The 21826-nt window shown below is 63.4% G+C and overlaps 6 protein-coding genes across 6 annotated transcripts; 3 read left to right on the top strand and 3 right to left on the bottom strand.

The window, feature by feature from the left end:
- Positions 1 to 301: 301 nt before the first annotated feature.
- On the top strand, positions 302 to 2214 carry PFL1_02580 (uncharacterized protein; the record flags this gene model as incomplete). The annotated part of the gene is made up of 2 exons (XM_007880096.1): positions 302 to 1132; positions 1240 to 2214. The coding sequence occupies 2 exons, from the start codon at positions 302 to 304 to the stop codon at positions 2212 to 2214; spliced, it is 1806 nt and encodes a 601-aa protein (XP_007878287.1).
- A 196-nt stretch (positions 2215 to 2410) lies between these two features.
- On the bottom strand, positions 2411 to 4830 carry PFL1_02581 (uncharacterized protein; the record flags this gene model as incomplete). The annotated part of the gene is made up of 2 exons (XM_007880097.1): positions 2411 to 4677; positions 4785 to 4830. 2 exons carry the CDS (start codon positions 4828 to 4830, stop codon positions 2411 to 2413), a joined length of 2313 nt encoding a protein of 770 aa, XP_007878288.1.
- Positions 4831 to 5694: 864 nt separating this feature from the next.
- On the top strand, positions 5695 to 7763 carry PFL1_02582 (uncharacterized protein; the record flags this gene model as incomplete). Its single annotated transcript, XM_007880098.1, has 2 exons — positions 5695 to 7310; positions 7415 to 7763. The coding sequence occupies 2 exons, from the start codon at positions 5695 to 5697 to the stop codon at positions 7761 to 7763; spliced, it is 1965 nt and encodes a 654-aa protein (XP_007878289.1).
- A 694-nt stretch (positions 7764 to 8457) lies between these two features.
- Positions 8458 to 10462, bottom strand: PFL1_02583 (uncharacterized protein; the record flags this gene model as incomplete). The annotated part of the gene is made up of 3 exons (XM_007880099.1): positions 8458 to 9956; positions 10074 to 10288; positions 10452 to 10462. 3 exons carry the CDS (start codon positions 10460 to 10462, stop codon positions 8458 to 8460), a joined length of 1725 nt encoding a protein of 574 aa, XP_007878290.1.
- A 6786-nt stretch (positions 10463 to 17248) lies between these two features.
- PFL1_02584 (uncharacterized protein) lies at positions 17249 to 19397 on the top strand (the record flags this gene model as incomplete). Its single annotated transcript, XM_007880100.1, has 4 exons — positions 17249 to 17937; positions 18043 to 18485; positions 18606 to 19167; positions 19271 to 19397. 4 exons carry the CDS (start codon positions 17249 to 17251, stop codon positions 19395 to 19397), a joined length of 1821 nt encoding a protein of 606 aa, XP_007878291.1.
- A 584-nt stretch (positions 19398 to 19981) lies between these two features.
- On the bottom strand, positions 19982 to 21405 carry PFL1_02585 (uncharacterized protein; the record flags this gene model as incomplete). The annotated part of the gene is made up of 5 exons (XM_007880101.1): positions 19982 to 20033; positions 20138 to 20160; positions 20298 to 20450; positions 20556 to 20758; positions 20919 to 21405. 5 exons carry the CDS (start codon positions 21403 to 21405, stop codon positions 19982 to 19984), a joined length of 918 nt encoding a protein of 305 aa, XP_007878292.1.
- Positions 21406 to 21826: the final 421 nt, after the last annotated feature.

Consider the following 21826-nt stretch of genomic DNA (forward strand, 5'->3'; position numbering starts at 1 on the left):
CTCCACACGCTTGGCCTGATGCTGAGCTTTGGCGCGCTGTGCTGAGGCTGCCAACCTGACCCGTGCGTGGCCAGGCGTGGCCAGGCATGGTCAGGCTAGGCCCTGACTCGAAGATCTCGTCTGGCCCTCGACAGGTGGGCCGCCACCCGCCCGCTCAAGACGCCGGCGTCCAGAGCCAGGACCAGGCCATGGATCCCATCTTGCCCCTTGGCCATCCCCAACCACCATCACTCACCGCCTGCTCTTGCTCTTGCTCTTCTCACCTCGCAATCGGGATGCCACCCAGGCCACCGCCCGCACCATGCGATTCCTCCTCCCACCCTCTTGCTCGTCCAACACCCTCCTACAACCCCCTGCCCACTTGCTCCATCCCTGCCGCACATTAGCCACCTCGACACCACGCCCTGTCCGCTCACACCGCCACCCAGCCGGCTTCACCACACCTCCGCACTCCCCAGTCTCGTCGCTTTCAGCAAGCGCCACCGCATACCAGGCCAACCCGCGCACCCTTGTCTCCCACCTCGACGCATACGTCATCGGCCAGCAGAGGGCCAAAAAGGTCCTCGCCGTCGGCGTGTGGAACCACTACCTCCGCGTCGAGGAAAACGAAAAGCTAAGGCGCTGGGATCACTCCCTCAGGCTCCGCGAGCACCAGGAGCGGCTCAACACGCTGCATAACGAGCAGCAGAGTAACCAGGCCGAGCAGAAGCCGCAAGATGACCAACGGGCCAAAGAGGACGGGGCGGACGAGCTGACCCGGCTGGCGTTTCCACGCTCCTCGCCGACGTCTTCCGCTCAACGCATGGCCCCAGCTTCCAATACCGCCGATGCAACGTCGCCTGCAACGCAGCATACCGCCTCTACACCACTGCTCAACACCAGACCGGGCTCGCTCAGCTACTACGACAAGTCCAACATTCTCCTCCTCGGACCATCCGGTTCCGGCAAGACGCTCCTCCTCCGCACGCTCGCCGAGTCGCTCTCGGTGCCCTTTATCCACGTCGACGCCACACCCCTCACCATGGCCGGCTACGTAGGCGAGGACGTCGAGAGCATCGTCTCGCGCCTCCTCGTGGCAGCCAACGGTGACGTAGAGCGTGCCCAGAGGGGCATCGTCTGCCTGGACGAGGTGGTGAGTACATTCGCAGCAGAGCGCTCCTGCAATCCTCGCCCAACGATGCGATGTGCTCACCTTGCCTCAACTCGCTGCCACCTTTCATCTTTGCACGACCCCATCAGGACAAGCTGGCAAAACGCGCATCGCCCGCGGGCGGCGGCGGTCGGGACGTCGGCGGCGAGGGGGTCCAGCAGGCGCTGCTTCGGCTGCTGGAAGGCTGTACGGTCTCGGTTCCCGCTCCGACGCCTCCGTCGTCGCAGCAACAGCAGCAGCAAACATCGATGAGCGGCGGAAGTGATGCGGCCGGATGGTACGCTCAAGAGCAGCAGCACCAGCAGCAGCATGTCTCATCGTCGTCCGCGACGTCCGGGGGCGCAATGACGGCGGGCGCCGGCGGCGCCTCGCCGACAGTTTCGATCTCAACGCAAAACGTCCTGTTCGTGCTGAGCGGGGCGTTTGTCGGCATCGAAGACGTGATCCAGCGACGACTGGGCAAGTCGGGCGCCGCCGCTGTCGCCGCCGCGCCCTCTTCAACGGCGCTGCTGGCACAGCTGGAACCGAGCGACCTGGAAGCGTACGGTCTGATACCGGAGTTCATCGGCCGTCTGCCGCTGCTCACGACCCTCGCGCCGCTCTCGCTCGATGACCTGGTGGCCATCCTGCAGAAACCCAAAAACGCGCTGCTCAAGCAGTACACGCGGCTTTTCGCCTCGTTCAACGTCGAGCTCATCGTCACGCCCGCCGCCGTGCGCGCCGTGGCGCGGAGGGCAAAGGAGGGCAACACGGGCGCGCGCGGACTGAGGCGCATCCTCGACGAGATCCTCCTCGACCCGTTTTACATTTCCTTCCAGAGCGGCGTCAGGTTCGTCGTCGTCGACCGGGCCAGCGTCGAAGAGGCAAAAGAGGTCGGCCTATACTCGCGCGGACAAAAGGCCGACGTCGTGGCCAGAGTCAAGGCCGATTCCACACCACCACCACCCGCCGCCGCAGCTACCCGAGTCGACGAGCGGACGAAGCGGAAGGTCCGTAGATATGTCAGGGTCCGGGCGAAGTGGGCGTCGAGGAGCGGGGCGGTCCGGGTCAAATTGCTCGCATAAAGGACGGGACGCGAATGACGAATAGCTCAACGAGTCTGTTTTTCTTTTCTTGATAGAGTCGGCTACGGAACGGCGCAAGGTGGTCGGTCTACATCGCCGACGCCAGAGCTCTATCGTCCTTCCTCTAAACTAGGTCGTCTCGACTCCCCTTCCTTGCTCGGCGGCCATCGTAGCGCGCGCGCCCACGGTCGGCTCCTCAGACGTACCTCTCCTCGAGGACGATGCCTTCCTTCTCGAGCTCGAGGCGGATGGGGTCGCAGATGTCCTGGGAATAAGGTGCGAGGATGCCGACCTTGGAGAGGGCCGGGTGGCGCTCGAGGACGAGCTTGGTGGCGATGGCGCAGGGGACGCCGACGAGCTTTGCCATGCTCGAGGTGCCGTGCGGGATGCCGTAGTCGAGGAGCGTCGAGGTGAGCGTCTTGGCCTCGCCCTGGGCCGTCTCGATCTCAAACTTGTGCTGCAGCATGACCATGTCGCGCTCGCCGGGCGCGTAGGCGCACTTGTGCTCGAGGGTGGCGCAGAGCGAGTCGAGCGGGTTGCCCGCCTCGGCCGCCTTCTCCTGCGCGGCGGTGCCGCGGACGGTGACGGGCGCGGTAGTCGAGAAGAGGTCGAGCCACCTGAGGCCGCGGACAATGGTCTCCTCCTGGGCGGCCGAGGCAAACTGGCAGCGTGCGCGCACCGCCTCGATGAGGGTCTTCTCATCGTTGGACTTGGCGCCGAGCATGGCCGCCGTCACGTCGGCCCACGACGCCTTGGAGCCGTAGGCAAGGAACGGCTTGGCCTCCTCGTCGAGGAAGCCGAGCTTGACGAGGGCGAGGATGAACTCGGGGAAGCCCTGGTAGCGCAGCGTGCCGCGGATGACGGTCTCGGCTTCGGGAATGCGGTACCACTCGCGGAAGGGGGTCGAGTCGCGGTTGGGGTAGGCCACAAAGGCGAAAGCGGGCGAGATGTAGAAGCTCTGGGCGGCGGCCATGAGCTCCTGGCCGCCGACGGTGAGCTGCTGGCCGTCGCGGTAGAACTTGGCCGTGTTGCGCAGCGCCAGCAGCACGCCGCGCGACGACCACGAGAACTTGTAGCCCAGCGGGTTGTCGGCCGCCTCGGGTGCGGGGAGGCCACCGCAGTAGGAGAGGAACGACTTGACCTTGCCGCCGGCGGCGTGAACGTCGTCGATGGCCTTAACGGCGTAGAGGTGGTCAATGCCCGGGTCGAGGCCAATCTCGTTCATGACCGTGATGCCGGCCTTTTGGATCAGCGGCTCAAGCTCGCGGATGGCGTCCGAGACGTACGAGGTGGTGACGACGTCAACTTTGTGCTCGCACGCGGCGCGGATGACGGCGGCGTGGTACGTGTAGGGGATCAGCGAGACGACAACGTCGTGGCCCTTGATCAGGTTCGACAGGGCCGCGGCGTCGTTGACGTCAACCGAGACGCCCTGTGCATTGTAGAGGCCGTCGCACAGCTTCTGGGCGTGCTCGGCCTTGACCGAGGCCACCGTCAGGCTGTACTCCTGGTAGCGGGTGATGTACTCGGCAAAGGGGCGGGCGACGTAACCGGAGCCGAGCAGGAGCACTTTCTTGGGCTGGCGGGGCTTCTGGTTGGCGACGGCGCCGTCGCCGGTGGCAATGACGCGGCCGGGGGCGGGCGCGCCGTCCTCGATGACCTTGCGGGCAAACTCGGGCACGACGAATGCGGCGCGGTGGACCTGCGAGTTGTAGTAGCGGCAGCCGGGCACCTCGCGAACGGGCTCGCGGACGTTGCGCTGGGCGTCGAGGGAGCAGACGACGAAGCCAATCTGGCCCGAGGGGTAGGTGGGGATGGTGGTAAAGGCGTAGTCTGCGACGGGGAAGAGCTCCTTTGTGGACCTGCGGAGCTCGCCGATGAGGCCGAGGTGGATCCAGAGGCACTCGGCCTGGGTCGAGATGTGTCCGCCAGGCTTGAGGGCCTGCTTGAGGAGGGCAAAGTAGGGCTGCTGGAAAAGAGCCTCGGCGGGGCCGACGGGGTCGGACGAGTCGGTGATGATGACGTCAAAAGCGGCGTGGTTCTTGGGGTCCTGGAGGAAGGCGAAGCCGTCGCCGATGATGACCTTGGACTTGGGGTGGGTGAGGCCGGCGGCCATGTTGGGGAGGTACTGGGACGATACGCGCGGGACGGCCTCGTCGATGTCGCAAAGGACGGCCTCCTTGACCGAGTCGTGCTTGACGACCTCGCGGAGGACGCCGCCGTCACCGCCGCCGATGACGAGGACGCGCTCGGGGTTGGGGTGGGAGGCGAGGGGGAGGTGGGCAATCATCTCCTGGTAGGAGAACTCGTCGCGCTCGGTGCACTGGATGACGCCGTCGAGGACGAGTACATTGCCGTAGGTGGTGGACTCGAAGACGAGGACGTCCTGGAACTTGCTGCGCTCGGTGTGAAGGATGCGCTGGACCTGCAGGCTCATGGCCTGTCCGGGCCACTGGCTGTTGGCTGACGGGCGCACAGAAATGGTGGAAAGCTGAAGCGGCAGTCAGCGAGGGCGGTGGGACCGGGGGACGCCAGGTGTGTTGGCCTGGGGCGGCGTGTACTGTACTCACTCTCGTGGAACCAGCCATCGCGAATGTTGGGGTGAGAGAGGACCATGCTGACGACAGGGATTGCGGTGAGGGTTGGTGGCGTTGTGATGGTGGTGGACGGCAAGACAGGAAGTAAACGGGGGTCGAGGGCGACGGTCGACTTGGGGGTGGGTCCGCGGCAGCCAGGCAGGCAAACGTGGGTACCGTCGGCGACCAGCAGGCCATCATTGCCAGTATTCTTCGCGCCAAGGTGCGGGTTGGCCTGGCAGCCTTGAGGCAAGGCAGGGCAGGGCAGGGCAGGGCAAGGTTGGGCAAGGCAGGGCAGGGCAGGGCAGGGCAGGGCAGCTGGCAGAGGGCGAAAAACCAGGCCAGGCCAGGCCAGGCCAGGCCAGGCCAGGCCGTCGCAGGCGAAGAAAACCGGCGCCCGCCGCGGGCCTTCGGCGTGCTTCCGTGTGGGCGCCCACGGCAAACGGCCGAAGCCACCGGCATCCTGGCGAAAGCGCGATCCGATCGCGCCTCGTCCACTCTCCAATCGGGCGGGCGCAGATGGCGCTCTATCTGCGTCGCGGCCAGTCCCGTTTGCCGGCCCACCACCAACCACAACAATCGCCGCCACCGCCACCTCCTCTCCTCTCCTCTAGCACTACCAAGACTAAAGACGTACTTCTGACCGGCCTGCTTGCCCACCACCTCCCGCTCGAATCGTACCTCTCTCTACCTGGGGGCGGTCTGGAAGGCTGCGACTTGGTCTCGCCCACCTCCCCTCCACTTTGACCCCTAGCGGATCCGAAGCCTCATCCGTCGTTGCCCAACGGCGCATCTATCTAGCTCGAGCCAGGTTGCCCGCTGCCTTGTTTGCTCCCCTCATCCACTTCCCTCGCTCCCCAGTAGTGTGTCTTCTGCCGCTCGCCCTTCGCAGCAACCGCTCGTCATGTCACAACCGCCCGCTCACTTTGAGCCACAGCAAGGCGGCACATGGATGCAGAATGCCCAGCCGCCTACGCAATCCCACAACGGACAGCCACAGCAGGCGGCCCATGACGACTTTTTCTCTGCCTTTGCGCAGCAGCAACAACAGCAGCAACATCAACAACAACAACAACAACAACAACAACATCAGCCAGCACCCTTCCCGCACCATAATGACCCAGCCACCAGCAGCGCAGGCATCCTCCCCGCCTCGTTCTTCGAGATCCCCTTTGACCTCGGCGACGCAACCACCGGCCAGGCTCAGCTCGACGCATCCTTTGACCCCCTCCATGGCCTTCCAGACATGAGTCCGGAAATGTACCTTGGCCCCCCCGCCACATCGATTCCCATCCCAAACTACGGCAACAACCCCTACGTCGTGCCATCCCAGCAGCCACCAGCTCCCCACCTGTACCCGCACTACCAGCACCAGCTCCAGATGCAGCACGAGCATGCTCCGCAGCAGGCCGGCCACATGCCTGACTTTGCCGCCGAGTTTGCCAGCCTGCAAGCCAGCCTCGGCTTCGACGAGCACGGCAACTCGCTGCCGCAGCAGCAGCAGCAGCAGCAGCAGCAGCAGCAAGCCGGACCGTCTCGACAGCCGCAACCGGGGTTCGAATCAGCCGGAGTCAAGCCGAAAGCGGCGACAAAGAAATCTTCAAAGCCAAAGGCTCCCAAAAAGGAGAAGGACGGCGCTGAAAAGGAAAAGAAGCCCGCCAAGCCAAAGGCATCAAAGGGGAAGGCAAAGGATGTTGCAGAGGCAACGGGGGGACCTGGGTCCACGGCGGCGGCGGGGTCAACGACAATGGATCCAGGCATGATCACGACGGAGACTCCCACACAGCTGAGCACGGTGGAGGCCTCGAAGCCGAAGCCCAAGAAGAGCAAAGCGAAGGCCAAAGACAAGGACAGAGACGGCACCGCCGCCGATGCACCCGCTACAAGCCCTTTGGCCGACGCCACGGCGCCGCCGCCAAAACCAAAGAAAAGCAAGAAGAAGGCGGCAGAGAAAGCGTCCGTCGCCGACGGCGGCTCAGCGGGAGCGTCAGCGGCCACCGCGTCGTCGACGTCGCAGAGTGTCGCTGTGCCAGCCGCGGAACCTGCCGTGGGGCCTTGGGCCTCGGCCGGCGGGCCATCGAAGCTGTCGGACCTCGCAGGATCGTCGCCGGCGCGTTCCACCAAAGCGTCCTCTGCCGCACCGAAGAAGGGCGCGAGTGCCGGCGCAGGGGCGGGTGGTGGCGGGAAGAAGGGAGCTCGCTCGGCGTCGCGCATGTCGTCACTCGGTCCAGGGCGAGCAGGGACGCGCGATCGCGACTCGGCCACGCCGGCGCTGTCAGTCCGCGACTCAGTGCGACCGGGCGGCGTAGGCGTCGGGCCAGGTGCTGGCGACGACGAAGACGACGAAATGGTGCCCGCGGTCCAGTCCAAGCGAGGCGGTGATAGGGCGGGTGGCGCCGATGAGGACGATGTCGAAGACGAGGCAGAGGCCGATGCTGAGATGGATGGCGACGACGAGCTGCGGGCGGGCGATTACGAGGACCAGGAGCGGATCTATGCCGCTCAGCAGAAGAACATGGGGTAAGTGAAGCGTCCAGCGTCAAGCAGCTGCGCGCAGACTGGCTGTGGCCGCTATGCTGACCCATTGACGCCCCTCGTGTTCCTCCTGCGATGCCCGTCGACAGCTTGCTCTCCATGGTCATGACGCCAGAGCAGCTGGATCGGCACATGGCTTCGCGACGCGGCGCTCTCAACAAAGCGTCCGTGCGGAAGCTGGTCAACCACGTCCTCTCCCAGTCCGTCAATGCTCACGTCGCCATGGTCGCGGCAGGAGTGGCTAAGATCTTTGTGGGCGAAATCGTCGAAGCGGCCAGGCGGGTCCAGCAGGAGCGCCGCCAGCAAGGACCTCTCAAGCCTATCCACCTCCTTGAGGCGCACAGGAGGTATCGGAGCCAGCGAGAGCGTCCCGGCTACTTTCCGCCCGGCCGAGACGGTGCAATGCCCGGGCTTGGCAAGAGGAGGAGGCTGTTCTGAGCCGCTGCGACGACGGTTTTGGCCCGACGACTCCACGCGATCGTTCCCCGCCAGCGCCCTGCATCCAGCTTCGTTACGTCGTCCCACTAGCGTCCGACGCGCGCACACAGCAGCTCGGAGATCGGCAGTATAAACGACGGTGCGATGTCGCCTCACTCGGCCAGCATGTGCAGCTCCAATCGAGTCGACGACAAGGGGATTCCGAAAAGGCATTCGAGAACCGAGATCAGATCGGGAGGGTGAAGAAACGAGGAAGCGGGCGCGCAATACAACCGGGGTACGAGAGGGGGACCGATCTTCGAAGGGAGGGAAACAGAGGGGTGCAGGAAGAAGGGAGGCCGCAACGTGACCTCCTCGGCGCCGGGGGGCGATGAGGCGTCACGGCCTGACACTTTGGGGCGTCTTCCGCGGCTACCGACGAGACACGAAGCGATACGCTACGAAACGACACGACTCGGCGCGATACTCGACGCAAATTGCGCTGCGAGTCCAGGGCCGGGCGGAGGGGTTATCTACACGTACACAGTTGGGTTAGAGACGAAAAGGCGACGCGAGGAGAATTAAGTCCAAGTCTGGTCGGATGGGGGCGGGATTGGATACAAGTACAGGCCATGGCTGATTTGGCGTCGGGGAAACGCGGCGGGGCGAAGACGGGGTTGGAATGGCGAGCGACGCGCGCGCGGATGGGGGCGTATTACGTCTCGGCGTGCTCGAGGTCGGCCGCGCGGTGTCCGTACGCCGTCGGGTGCTGGCTCCAGTAGGCATCACCGGCCGTGCTGCCCCGATCGCCATCGGCGCCATAGCCGTGGACCGCCGGTGCGCCATTTGCCTCGTGCTTGGGAGCCCAGCCGTAGTCGCCCGGTGGAGGGGGCGCTTCGCCATGCGGACCAGGCGCAGACAGGCCGGTGCTGAACGGGGTCGGGTTAGACCATGTTCCATCGCCCGGGCCTCCGCCGTTGCTGCTGCTGCTATGCGCCGTCGATCCGGAAGTCGAGTGCGGATGAGAAGAGAAGGGCATCGAGAACGTCACTCCCGCCGCCGAGTGGCCGTTGGGTCCGCCTCCGCTGCCGCCGGCACCGACGTCGAGGCTGCCCCGATGGTCGAGGTTTGGCGGAGGCGCATAGTAGCCCGAATCCTGCGACGACAGATGCGGGTGATGGATCGAAGCGGCAGAGCCGTTGGTGGACGAGAGCTTGCTGTCGGTCGAAACGTCAGTCGAGAGTGCCGTCGTGGCGGCGCTGCCCGTCGCCGTCGCAGCGGCGGCTGTCGATTTGTCCTTCTTTCCCTTCTTCTTCTGCGGATTCTCGTCATAGTGGCAGTCACGCTTGCCGATGCGGCATTGCTTGCACGGCGTGCCATCCTGGCTGCACTTGACCTTGCGCTTGCGGCAGACCAAGCAACCGGTTCTGCTGCGCTTGAACTTGGCGCGCCTGGCGGGACCCGGCCCGCCGGGGATCTCGCCCTCCATCATCATGCCAGAGCCGAGGTGCGGCGTCATGCCATAGCCCATGGCCGCGGCGGCGTGTGCAGCGGTGCCTGGAGCGCCGTAGGACGGTCCGTACGAGCGGCCGCTGGCGGCGCTGCTGCTCATCGAGCGGTAGCGCGTTGGCGACATGGCCGACATCGAGTCATAGCCGTATGGAGAGGGAGGGATCGGGCCGCCGCCATTGGGAGTGGCTCCAGGGACGGCGCTGTAGGACATCCGCGCGTAGTCGTACGACTGAGGCGGCGCTGCGGCCGAGACCGAGGCGTGACGACCGTGGAGCCCGCCAGCGGCGGCGCCTGGCTGGGCAGCGGCGCCCCACGGCCACTGGCGGCCAGAGTTGGGGGCCTGGTACTCGGCAGAGATCATGCCGGGCTTTCCCATGCCCGGCTGGGCACGGATAGAGCGTTCGTCGAGCGAGAAGCGCCGACTGTCTGCGGCCTGTGCCTGAGCGTAGCGGACCTGAGGAGGCAGGGGTGGCGAAGTCTCGTAGAGATGGCCGCTGCTCGAGCTGCCATCGATGCTGCCCGAAGTCAGACCGACCTGGTCAAACTGGCCATTCAACGAGTAGATGGATGCGTGCCGGCTCGAAGCGAGTCCGGGCGAGCTGGGCGCCCATCCTCCCGACACATCGTGCGGCGAAGAGATTGAGTCCTGCCGGTGGTGGGGAAGGCCAATGGGCGGCTGGTGCGAAAAACTACCGCGGTAGCCTGATCGTCACGAGGCGGGCGGGACGAGGGGTAAAGCTGACGATCAGTCAAAGTGCGCCTGCGCCTGCGTACATCGCCCGCAGTCGTGAGGTTGAACAGACGAAGATCACGACTTACTCGAAAGGGGTGAGTGAGGCTCGTCGAGCGGGCCCGCCAGTGGATGGCCAGGGGCGCCCGGCGGGGCAGCGTAGGGGTCGCTGTTGGGCTGAGGGTCAAAGGGTCGTGGGGCTCGGGGCTCATGGGCATCCGCCTGGAAGAGCGGTGCGGGACGGTCAGAGAGGCCGCCGCCGCTGCCGTAGTGCGAGGAGTAGTTGCCAGGCTCCATGTATGCGCTGCGATCGTGGCGTCAAGGGTCGTGAGGAAATGAAAGCATGTGGTGAGCTTGCCAGTAGTCCAGGGATCGTGGAAGCCCAAAATGTCGCCCACCTCGGGCCCGAGGGCCCTACGATCCGACCAAATAGAAGGGCGCGCTGGATCCACACAACGGCAACTCACTTTGTGCTCATGCTTTAGGACGAGAGGTACCGGCGGCTCTACGCACGCGGTTAGGGTTGGTCGTGGAGGTGAAGCGTTTCCGTTCAGAGGGACCAAGAAGGAAGGCGAGGCCGAGGAAGCCGAAAAGGTGGGGTGCGCTCCTCTTCTGAACTTCAGTGAGGCGAGCGTGCTTTCGACGCGGTGGAGTGCGTGACTGAGGCGCAGCGTGGGTCGGCGCAAAGATCTGAAGCGCAGGAATGAACCTCAAAATGAAGCTCGCCCGTGCGTCGGAAGATCTGCAGCGTCCTGCGGTTCTGTGTATGGGCGCGGTGGCGATCAATCGACGTTGCAGAAGAGTTCTAGAGCCGGGAAGGTCCTCTGCTGGTTCGCGATTGATGGGTATGAGAGCCGACACGAGCTGGCTGGCTGTCTGGCTGGCTGGCTGGCTGGCTGGCTGGCTGGGCGCGCGGCTTGCTTTCAACAAGGTCTGGTCGGGATCGCTTCGGCAGTCGCAGGCAATCGTGGTCGTCGTCGCCACCGTCGGGGGTCTGCAGGCGCGGATGCGAGCCGATGAGTGCTTCTGTGGGGACCTGGCGAGGCTTTGTGTGGGTGCCGTCGAGTGGCGGTTGAGGGATGGTCGTGCGTTGGTGGCCAGGGATGCTTCTGACCAGGACGGGAACAATGCCGAGGTTGAAATTGTCGGATGGTATGCGGCAGCGATTGGGATCGAGGCGGCCAAAGGGTGGGGAGGAGTGACCAGAGACGGGGAAGGTCAAGGAGGCAGGGAGGATGCAGGAAGGAGGAGGGAAGGAAGCGACGTTCGGATGGCCGAAGGGAGCCAGAGGTGATTCGGTGGTTAATAGGCCGCCTGGGGGCTCTAGGCGGGGGAGTCGTGCCCCGGTCGCAGCGGCAGCGAATGCGGAAGGCCCACCACCAGCTCAGGCAGCTCAAGCAAGCAAGGTTGAGGTGCCAAAGCGGCGGAGCGCGGCCAAGCCTACTGCCTGCCTGCCTGCCTGCCTGCCTGCCTGCCTGCCTGCCTGCCTGCGCCCAGCGGGCGCTTTCCATGACAGGCAGGCGCGCCCTGCCAGGTCTGGCTGCCAGCTCGCCCGCCCCGCCCCGCCTTTGTCCTCGCCCTCCGTGCGTGGGTGGGGCCTCTTGTCGCCTGCTTCCTCTTGTGGCGGCGTCCCATGGCGCAGACAGCCGGCCCTCCCCCAGCACAAGAGGCGGGAGGCCACTCTACATATTTTGACGTTCGTCGGGCCTTCGCTGCCCTGACGAGCGGCCGGCGGTGGTCGCTGGCCGCGACTCTCTTAGCTCCCTTGCAAGCGAGGTTGCAGAGTCGACAACCTCGCCCGCCCCACTCGGGCCTGCCAACCCGCGCGTCCGCCCCGCCTGGAGCTAAGTACACACAGTACTTAGCCAGCTACAGGCCAGGTCACGCCCAGAGCCAAACCGGGGCAGCCATCGGACTCCGCCCCAGGCGCCGCTGCCACACAGGCCAGCCGGGCACGCAGGCAAGCTTCGCGCGCGTCAGCGTAGCCTCGGCGTCTGTTCGGAGCTTGATTCCTCCATCCCTGGTGGCTGCTGCGTCAGGCTACGCACCCCAAACGCCGGGGCAGCGCCCCGTTTCCACCAAGCCCGGCGGCGGCAAAACGAGTGCATCCGCTCGCTTCCCTCCTCGCCCTACGTACATACCTACCTACCGACTCCAGCTTCGCCCGGCCTCCGCTTTCGTCCGTGGCACACACAGGTGCCAGACGTGGCGATGGTGCAGAGTCCGACTCGCTCGGCGCAGAGACGGTGAGAGCCGCTTCAGTCCCGAGTGGCACCGAGTCACAGCCCGGTGGCGCAGATGCCTCACTTCGGCGCCGGCCTCGGTGGCCAGGTCGGTTCGAGGGAAGGGGCAGCGGTGGGTCGCTCGATCGATCCATACGTCTGTCCGTCTTCGTCGAGCTGGTCGTCCACTCCAGAGGGGACGGAGCAGGCGGTAAAAATAGGCCCATGCCCGGGCGCTTCGTCGCTACAGAGGACAGCCCCAAGTTCCGCCCTGTTCACATACACCGTCGCGCCCGCGCCGAACCCCTCTTCGACTCTACATACAGTAGTAAGGGTTTCCGCCGCGATTCTCCGTTCGCGGGCCGGTGTCGCGTTGCTTCTCGACCTTCCGGCGCGCGGCCAAAGGGACCATAGACAGCCCACAGGTAGGTTCGATCGGACTGTTCTCACCCTGGGATGATCACAGCACAGTACTCTGGGTCCGCTATCCGGCACCTACACAGGATAGACAGGAGTCGAGGTCGCGGGCACGACAGCGTCCTCACTTGCCTGGCCGGAGAGTCTCAGAGACTGGCCTTGGTGGGGAAAGAGAGCGGCAGGAGAGAGAAAAAGTACCCGCCGCTGCACGCTAAACCTAGCGGCAGGCAGGCTGATGCGGGCCTCGTGGGCCATGGGAACCTGAGCGCATGCACGCATGCTGCACTCGAACCGTACGGCGCCGCGTAAAGCAGCCTGCGTGGCGACGTCAGCAACCAGCATGCATATGTATAATGGGCGGGCGCAGCGCTGCCTGTCTCGGGTCCCAAGCGCCGAGGCGCTCCTAGCCTAGCCTCCCTCCGACACCGAGACCTAAGCAGCTCGCCCAGCGCGCCCGCTCGAAGGTTGACCAGCGTCGCTTTCGACACCTGCTTCCACTCTGCCATCAGAGAGACCACCGTTCTCCCACAGCCTTGCTCTTCCTACGTTGCGACGTGGAACGTACGGTCGCTTACACCAGGCACCCCTCGAGCAGACCGCAGTGTGGCGGCCGACTCCAACCCCTTCGGACAACGGCGGGCCGGATCGGGAAGATCGGGCGTAGGAGTTGCAGGGAGCCGCGGGTCCAGCCAGGCTGATTTTGAAATTCTTACGGCCAAAGTTACTAAGCTGACGCTCTTTGGGGAGACCAGCGGACGACCCCTCATCCCCTCTTCGGCCCATGCCATGATACCGAAGGCACCGGTTCATTTGCTCGATTTTGTGCTAACAGCTGCATTGCATGGGAAAAAAAAACCACACGCGACGCAGCACGTCTTAGCTTGCTTGCTTGCTTGCTTGCTTGCTTGCTTGCTTGCTTACGCCCATCTATCTCGGCTTCTTCGATGACCTGACGCTGGTCGCTGGAACGACCGCCGGTCGGTCGGGTGCGCGCCCGCGCCAGCCCGTACGTACGTCTGTTCAGCTGAGGCGAGGCTTCCCGACACCGCCGACCACCGCTGCCGAAACGCGACCCGCGGTCCTCGACCGCCATCCCGAGCTGGCCAGGCTCCGGCGCCAGCCATGTATGTACACATCTAGGCCGGAGTGGGGTCGTGCGGAGCGTCGAAAACGGGATCTGGCTGGCCAATTATGATCCGTACCGGGAGCGCAGCGGACACGCTCGCGATCCCGCCCTAGGTCTGCGGTGTTGGGCCTTACTACTGGCAGGCGGCGACCTGGCCGCCTCTGCATCCAGCATGTTCTCGACATCAACTCTCTCGGCGCTTGGAGATGTCAGCGATGCGGTGCCCTGGCGGGCTCTAGCTGACACGCTCAAGGGGTATCGCCGCCACACTACACTGTACATACGGTACGCGCCACCTTGGCTAGGATAGCAGCGGAAACGTGGTTGGCGAATGATCGGCATTGGAGCAGGCGAGCAGGAGCTTCGATCGCGTCGCTTGACCCGACCTGCCCGCTTCAAGGAACGCCTCACGGCTAGATTAGGCCTGCCTGGCAACGTTGCACGCACCTGACAGGGGCGAGATGCTCTTCTTGGGCGAGCAGTCATCGACAGGCGTCGACGCCGCCGGCGCCCTTCCAGCGCGACGGTATGCATGCAGGGCGAGCGACGGCTTGGCCGAAAGAGCACCACAGCATGCTGGCATGCCTATGTTCTTCAGTAGTCCAGCTATATCTGATTGAGTAGTAGGTATATCTACTTACTTCGCGGCCTTCGGTCTCGGTTGTCTCGATGCGAGATCTCACTGCTCGCCGCTCTGGTCGGTTACAAGCAAAGCAAGCGCCGGGCTGAGATTCGGATCCAGACGGGCAACGTGCTGGCCTCGTCTCGCCTCGCTTGTCGATTGTCCCGTCGTGGACTCGGGGATGACGAGCGTTCCGAGCCGGATCAGGGCAGACGGAAGAGTGGACTCCAAGCGATACGAGTGAATACCGGCAGCGCCCCGTGGTCTCGACAGGCCGCATCATCGGCCATGAAGCCGAACAAACGCTGCCCGTCGACATCGCCGGTGGCGAGCGGTTCTGCCGCCGGGCAACCATACCGTAACTTGGTTTGCTACCGGAGTGTCGCAAAGCGCTCACGATTTCTTTGGCAGCGGCCCGGCCGCGCATGGACATGGCCGGTCGGCCTCCGATTTGGCCGCCATATGCGTGGTCCAACAGCAGAAAGAGTCTCTGTCGGCCGGTGCCGCGCAATTGCAGATGTGCACACGGTAAGCTGCCATTGCAGATCAGATGCCAGGATATGATGAAGATCCGACTTGCCCCGGAGCTCTCCGACGCCGCAGCCCTGAGAGCGAGGCTGTGCTCTCGTCTCGAGGATCTCGACGCGCCGAAGATCAAAGAGCAGCAGGCAGCCGCGCTCAAGTAGACATGTGAGAGCGTCGCTGATGCTGGGACGTCGACGCTTCGAAGGCGGGAAAAAAAAAGCGGCCACGCCTGGCCCTCCGGACCTGCGAGGTACAGAAGAACCGAGGGTAGGTACCGAGTTGGACAGCTGCTCGAGATCAGGTCATGCCACAACCATCGTGACTCGGCTGCCCGCGCCAATCATGGCTCGGGGGTGACAAAGCTGGTCTTGTAGGTGTATGTATGTACTACTACTATAGGACCACGCTACACTGATACGGCCTGCCGGGCGCTTTTCGAGTACTCATGACTAGAATGCGCATTTCTCCGCTTGCACAGCAGGGGTCTGTTTGGCAGCGCGGCGCGAAGGACGACCTGATGCTCCTCTCCTGGCCGCCGACGCCCCTCTCGACCGCTTCGACAGGGCGGAGGGCGCAGCAAATCTCGTGGAGCAAAGAAGTCACCGTTCCGTCTGCAACATAGGTTTCCCCCCTGAGGTCATCACTTCACCTCTGCGCTTACAATGTTTCCATGGTGTGTCTTGGCCCTCATTCTCTCTCCAATGTTTTTTTGATATATTCTCGTTATATTGCGCCCATCGTCGGTCACAAGTACCGGAGCACATGACTTGTGGTCACACTGCGTTCAGGTATTGCAGGACACAGCAGGATGAAGTGGTGCCTAGAATCTCTAGGCGTCGACCGTCACCACCCTTCGCAAAAAGCGACTTGCCTCCTTGCTCATACTCGTATGCAACGCCGTCGTCGGTGAAGCTCGAGCTTGAGTACAGACTCGATGATGAGGCCAGCGTCACGCCTTGACGTACTGGGCAGGAGTTCGGCTTCTGAATCCGGGGCGTCAACGCGGTATTGGATGCACCCATCCCAGGTGCATAGGCCGATGCATGCCAGCGAGGCTGAGGTAGGTAGTGTAGGTGTCGATGCGTCCTAAGGCTCTGATCTGCCCACCCATCTCCAGAGCTCGGCCTTTTTCCTGCCTTCCCATGCAAGGCCGACCCTTCCGCCGCATGCACCACCGACTGAGGCCTCTAAATCGACGTCAGAACGTTTCGATCGAGGGCCAGTGCCGGGCGGTCCCGGAGCCAGAGATGGCAGCGGGACCGCTGTACAGGTGCCGTAGGCCAACCCGGGCGATGGCAGCTGAAGTCCATCGCGATGACTTGCCGACAGACAGCCTCATCTACGGTCATGACTCCAGCTTGTGCATGGGGTGCGTCGCGAGATGAGCGTCCTGCAACTGTGGCAGGTGCGCAAAGACTTCAGCAGGCGATATAATCTCGAACGGCCTCATGCGAGGCTCGGAATCCTGGTTTGACTACAGTGAATCTGCTCGCCGCCCAGCAAAGACGAATGACAACCAGGCAAGCAGCATGACCTCAGTTCCGTACAGTACTCCCAGGTCGTCGATTCGGCCGGCGATGCCGACAGCTTCCGGCCCGGCAATCTTGAATGGCACAGACAGCGGTCGGCCAGCACGGACGCGCCTTGGCTGGTAAACAAAGCCGCGTCCAGCGCAATTATTATCCTGTGTCTTGTAGATTACTGGTCTGTGCGTGCTTGCACTAGCCAAGGTCTCCATTGAGAGGGGTTCTGATCACTTTACTCGGAGCGAGTCGAGTGCTGTCGCTTGGGGAGAATCCTATGATGGATGGACGGGCTCCCCCGCGAGGGCCGGCCATCGGCGCCTCTAGAGGACGGTTAAACCAGCCGCGTTTGGCTTGGCGTGTTTGCTGCGTGTGTCACGATCCATGGCGGGCGCTGTCGAGAGAGTCTTGGTGTATCTACCCACCACACGTAAACCCGCGATGTCAGAATGGCAGCAGGGCCAGGCCGGCCATAGGTGCCCGCCGGAGCGGCAGCCTTCCGCTGGGGTCGGCAGGATTTTGTACCCCACACGCCCTTCCCCGCACTTTTCGTGGTCGCGCGTAATTGCGCATTACGTCGGCCGTCGCTCACAGCCTGGCTGGGCGGCACCCACGAGACCTCCCGCACAACCACCATCCCCATCTTAGCTTTGTAGCCGTCAGCTTGTACAGCGACCATCTCCCACTCCCCTGGACATCTCCATCACCATCGCCACCTCGAATCGCCCTCGTTCCCGCTCGCGTCCTCATCACCGGCTTCGCCCACCTTCGATCCCAACAGACCATCCTTCAACCCCTGGATCGACTCAGCGCCTGCCCGAACCTCACCATGATCCACACCTCTGCCGCCCAGCCGGTCAATGCGTTTCCCGACACCGACATCTACACCTTCCTCTTCGAACACTTTCCCCCGCAGAGAGCAGATGTGCGCGAATCTTCCATCCCTCTCCTGGTGGACGAGGCAACCGGTCAGTCCTGGAACTTTGCTCAGGTAAAAGAGCGCGTCGATCTCCTCTCGCTCGCCCTTCGCCAGCACTTTCAGCTCGACTGGGATCATCGTGTTGCCACCTTCACCCCAAACTCCGTCGAATTCCCCATCGCGCTCTGGGCTTCCCAGCGCCTCGGCGGCGTCGTCTCCGCCGCAAACCCAGCCTTTGGCGTCAGCGAGCTGGTCTACCAGCTACAAACCGCAAACGCCTCCGTTCTCTTCCTCGGACATGATCAAGCTACCCTCGATGTCGGCCTCGAGGCCGCCAAGCAGGTGGGCCTAGAAAAGAAGCGCATCGTTGTCATTCAGGACCCCCAGGCCGTGCACAAGTACTCGGAGGCCAACTATGGCCGCATCCAGAAGCGTACGCAGGGGATGTGGACCGTCGCCGGCCTGGTCGAAGAAGGAAGAGAGATCCTCCAGCGTCAGGGACCAGCGTGCCTCGAACGTCGCCGCTTCCAGCCCGGCGAGTCAAAATCTAAGCTCGCCCTTCTCTCTTTCAGCAGCGGCACCACCGGTCTACCCAAAGGGTGAGTGCCCGAAACAACCCCGTGGCGGCGGCCGCACCGCCGTGTTCTTGGCAAGGCTGACGTTGCCTGATCCCTCAAAATGCCCTCTTTCGGCCACCCTCGCAGCGTCGCCATCCAGCATTCGGCGCCCATCGCAAACGTCCTCCAGCTGTGCGCCTTCAACCAAATCTCGAGTCGCCTCGGCGAGGACCAGGGCCGCTTCCGGCCGGGCACCGACATCGCCCTCGGCGTGCTGCCCCAATTCCACATCTACGGCCTCATCGTGGGTGTCCACACCATGTTCTACGCCGGCGTCACCAATGTCATCATCCCTCGCTTCCGCGGCATCGAGGCCATGGTCAAGACCATTGTCAAGTACGGCATCTCGATCTGGTGGCTCGTGCCACCCCAGATAGTCCTGCTTTGCAAGGACCCCAGCGTGCCCCCATACATCGAACAACTCCGAAAGGTCTGTCACTTTGTCATGGTCGGAGCAGCACCCCTCTCCGACGACCTCAGCCGACAGTTCATGCGCGCGCTGCCGGGAATCGACTGGGGACAAGGGTACGGTGAGTCGACTCCGTTTACAATTCAAGCCTCCTGTCCCTGCGCGAATCCATCGCTGATCCCGTCCTCGCGTCACTGCCTCGATCATGGCCATTCTGCGATCCACATTGTGGCCCCGTTAGGCATGAGCGAGACTTGCACTGTGACGACGATGCATCCGCCGGGCATGGATGCGGTGCTGGGCAGCGCTGGCCGCCTCATCTCCAATACCGAGGCCAGGGTCGTCGACGCACAGGGAAAAGACTGCGGATTCGATACGCCAGGCGAGTTGTGGATCCGTGGACCGCAAAACACCTTGGGCTACTCGAACAACGCAAAGGCGACGGCCGAGATGTTCTTGCCTGACGGTTGGATCCGCACGGGCGACGAGGTCGTCATCAATCGCCAGGGCGATGTTACGATCGTCGACCGTCTCAAGGAGCTCATCAAGGTCAAAGGCTTCCAGGTCGCGCCTGCCGAGCTCGAGGGATGCATCCTCAACCAGGAGAGCGTCGCCGACGTCGGCGTCGTCGGCGTCACGGACGAAGATAACGGCGAGTGCCCTCTAGCGTTTGTGGTATGGAAGGAAGAAGTGCGGCAAAAGTTGCAGCGCGGCGAGGTCAAGGAGGACGACGTGGTCAGGCAAGTCGTCGAGTTCGTCAAGAAGGAAAAGGTCAAGTACAAGCACCTCGGCGGCGTCGTCGTGTAAGTGGGCAATCGGCGTCCGTCTTCGGCGCACCGCGCCCATCTCTCACTTTTGCTGACGTTCTTTCCCCCTTGCGCTGCCACTTCTTCCGCCCGCTGCTAGCCTCGATACGATCCCAAAGACAGCCAGCGGCAAGATTCTTCGTCGAAACATGCGCGAGATGGCCAAGAAGCTCGACGAGTCGGTCACCAAGCGTTTCAAGGAAGTCCGGCGACAGAACAAGCTCTAGTGGTCGTGACCTCGACGGCCTGCACAATGCTGCCCTCTGCAAACTTGCTCCTGTCTCTACTCTGACCTCGCACTCGTTTGTGTGGCGACGTCTGTCTGCATCGCTCCCATCCCACCACTTTTGCTCATGCTCAACACCTCGCTGATCCTCCCCTCCATGGTGGGAATCGCAACACAACGATAGTGACTGACCTTGATTCGTGGCAGAGATCCCCTTCTGTCAGAGATGCCTGCATTCGGCGCTCTGCTCCGAGGCCAGTCGTTTGAGCTTGATGTGTTTCAATTTGAAGTACCGTTAAAGCCGGCCCTCGCACCGATCAAAGAGCAGCATTCGAGGAGGGAGCGGTCACAGCGGACCGTTGGAGTCCAGGACGAGGGTCTGGCGATGGTTTTACAGGGTGGTCGCGGGCATCTAGAGTACATGAGGCTGCGGAGGACGTCGACTGAAAGTTGTCTCTGCTGATGAAGAGGTACGCGAGGTCGGACGCCTCTCGGCAGGCCTCGCAGTGTCGCCAGTCAATGGGCCGAAAGGCCGCTGGTCGGACGTTGTCGGTGACGGTGGCGTGTCGTGAGAAGGGGCCGCCCTTAGCAGAACTTCCACTTGTGGTTGCAGTGGACACAGGTGACGAAGGTGGTCCTGATAGGAAGGCCGATGCAGGGCAGGGGGCACGGAACCGGCTGTCAGCCCGAGCCAAGCGACAAGATCTGCGGGCAGTAAGGTGGGAAGCGGGGTTCACGTACATGGGCTCGTCTGCGCTTCTCGTCTGTGGTGTGGGACCGGGAGATCGGCGGCGTGTGACAGCAGAGCCACATTGTCGAGGGTGTCAGGGGCCTGGCATCGTCGTGGTGCAATCGCGAGGTAGGGCAAAGACCGATGAGCGTGAAGGCGCTGCGGACGTACCTGCATCTGGTAGTACCTCGTCTTTCTCTGCTTGCACCTTCCGCATTGGAACGCATCCGTCTCGGCCTCTTGCGCGGCGGCGCCCTTGGCTTTGAAGAGGTTCTGCATCTGCAGCTCCTCGATCTCCTGCCGCCTCTTGTCAGACGCCAGATCCTGCTCCGCCGTGTCAAACGCAAGTGCCGGGAGTTGTTAGGATGTCGGCACGGGATGGACCGCATGGGCATTGCGGCACGTGCGCACTAGACAGGCCCAACGTACCTCGTTGGTCATTGTGACGAGCCTGTCCGGTGCAATTTCCCCGTTCGCGACACGGGCCCGCAACTGCGGGTTGTTCTTGTCCTTGAGGTTCAGGCTCAGGCTTCGCACCTTGCTGCGGTACTCTTGGGTGACGGAACCCTTGCCCTGGTTCTCGAGGATAGCTCGCTCGATCGATACGGCGACTTGAAAGAGGGAAGACGGGTCTGCGGACAGTCCGACGCCGTGAGCAAGGGTCGAGTCCCCAGTAGGTGTGAAGGGAAGAGGGAGGACAGAGGGTCGCGTCCAAAGTTTAGTCGATGCCCGGACGGATGCTCGCGATGCATGCGCCCCGCATGTATGCGGCAGATGGGCAGCGCGACTCACCCAGCCCCTGTGCCTCTCTGTCGATCTCCAGGCTCTGGTAAAGCAGCTTGAGGCAGGCGTTGCGTACCTTGTCGCCCAGCGTGTCAAAGTCGATCTTTGCCGGAGGGACAGGTGACGCCTTGGCGGACCCGTCTACCGAGGCAGGGGTCCTGTTCGAAGCACCGGCTGCGGACGGAGACGGAGCCGCCGAGGGGCTCTTTGTGGTCGAAGCGGCATCCTTTGTCTTCCTCTGCTTGTCTACTATCGACTTCCAGTCCTTGACGAGAGCCTTTGCCTGGTCTGCGACCGACTTGTCGGCGTGCGATCGCAGCTTGCCCACAGCCACACCAATCTTGGACTGACGGATGATGTCCTCGGTGGGATGCAGTCCGGCCTTGAGTTGCTGGAGGATGGCGAGAACGGCTTCGGCATTGCCACCCGACGAGAGCTTGGAGAGCTGCTTCTGCAGGTCTTTGAGCTCGTCGAGGCTCAGGCCACCTCCCGACATGGTCGCCACGAAAGGGTCTTGGACGAGGTACGATGAGACGGTTGCGGATGCAGATTGCTGAAGCAGCAGCAGCAGGCAGCAGCAGCGACAAGGGGCGGCGGCAACAGACAGCTGCAAAGAGTGCAGGGGACGGCGAGACGAAAGGGGTAGAGAGTGAGGGTGAGAGAGAGAGAGTGAGGGGACAGTCGGGTCGAGATGGACGTGCGCGTAGCATGTGGGCGGGAGAGAAAGCAGGCCAGGGCTCAGGTGCCGTGGAGGTTTCGCAGGTCGCGTGCCGTCGTCTCCGATGCCCCGCCGGCCCTGAGATCGGGCAGTCTGGATTGATCACGGATCGGACAAATCGGGCGGACACCGCGCCATCAAACGAGCTCAGCACGGGCCTTCGGGGATCAAACATCCACTACTGGCCTAGGCAGATCAA

Source organism: Pseudozyma flocculosa, assembly GCF_000417875.1.
Source record: "Pseudozyma flocculosa PF-1 unplaced genomic scaffold scaffold00007, whole genome shotgun sequence".
Classification (NCBI taxonomy): domain Eukaryota; kingdom Fungi; phylum Basidiomycota; class Ustilaginomycetes; order Ustilaginales; family Ustilaginaceae; genus Pseudozyma; species Pseudozyma flocculosa.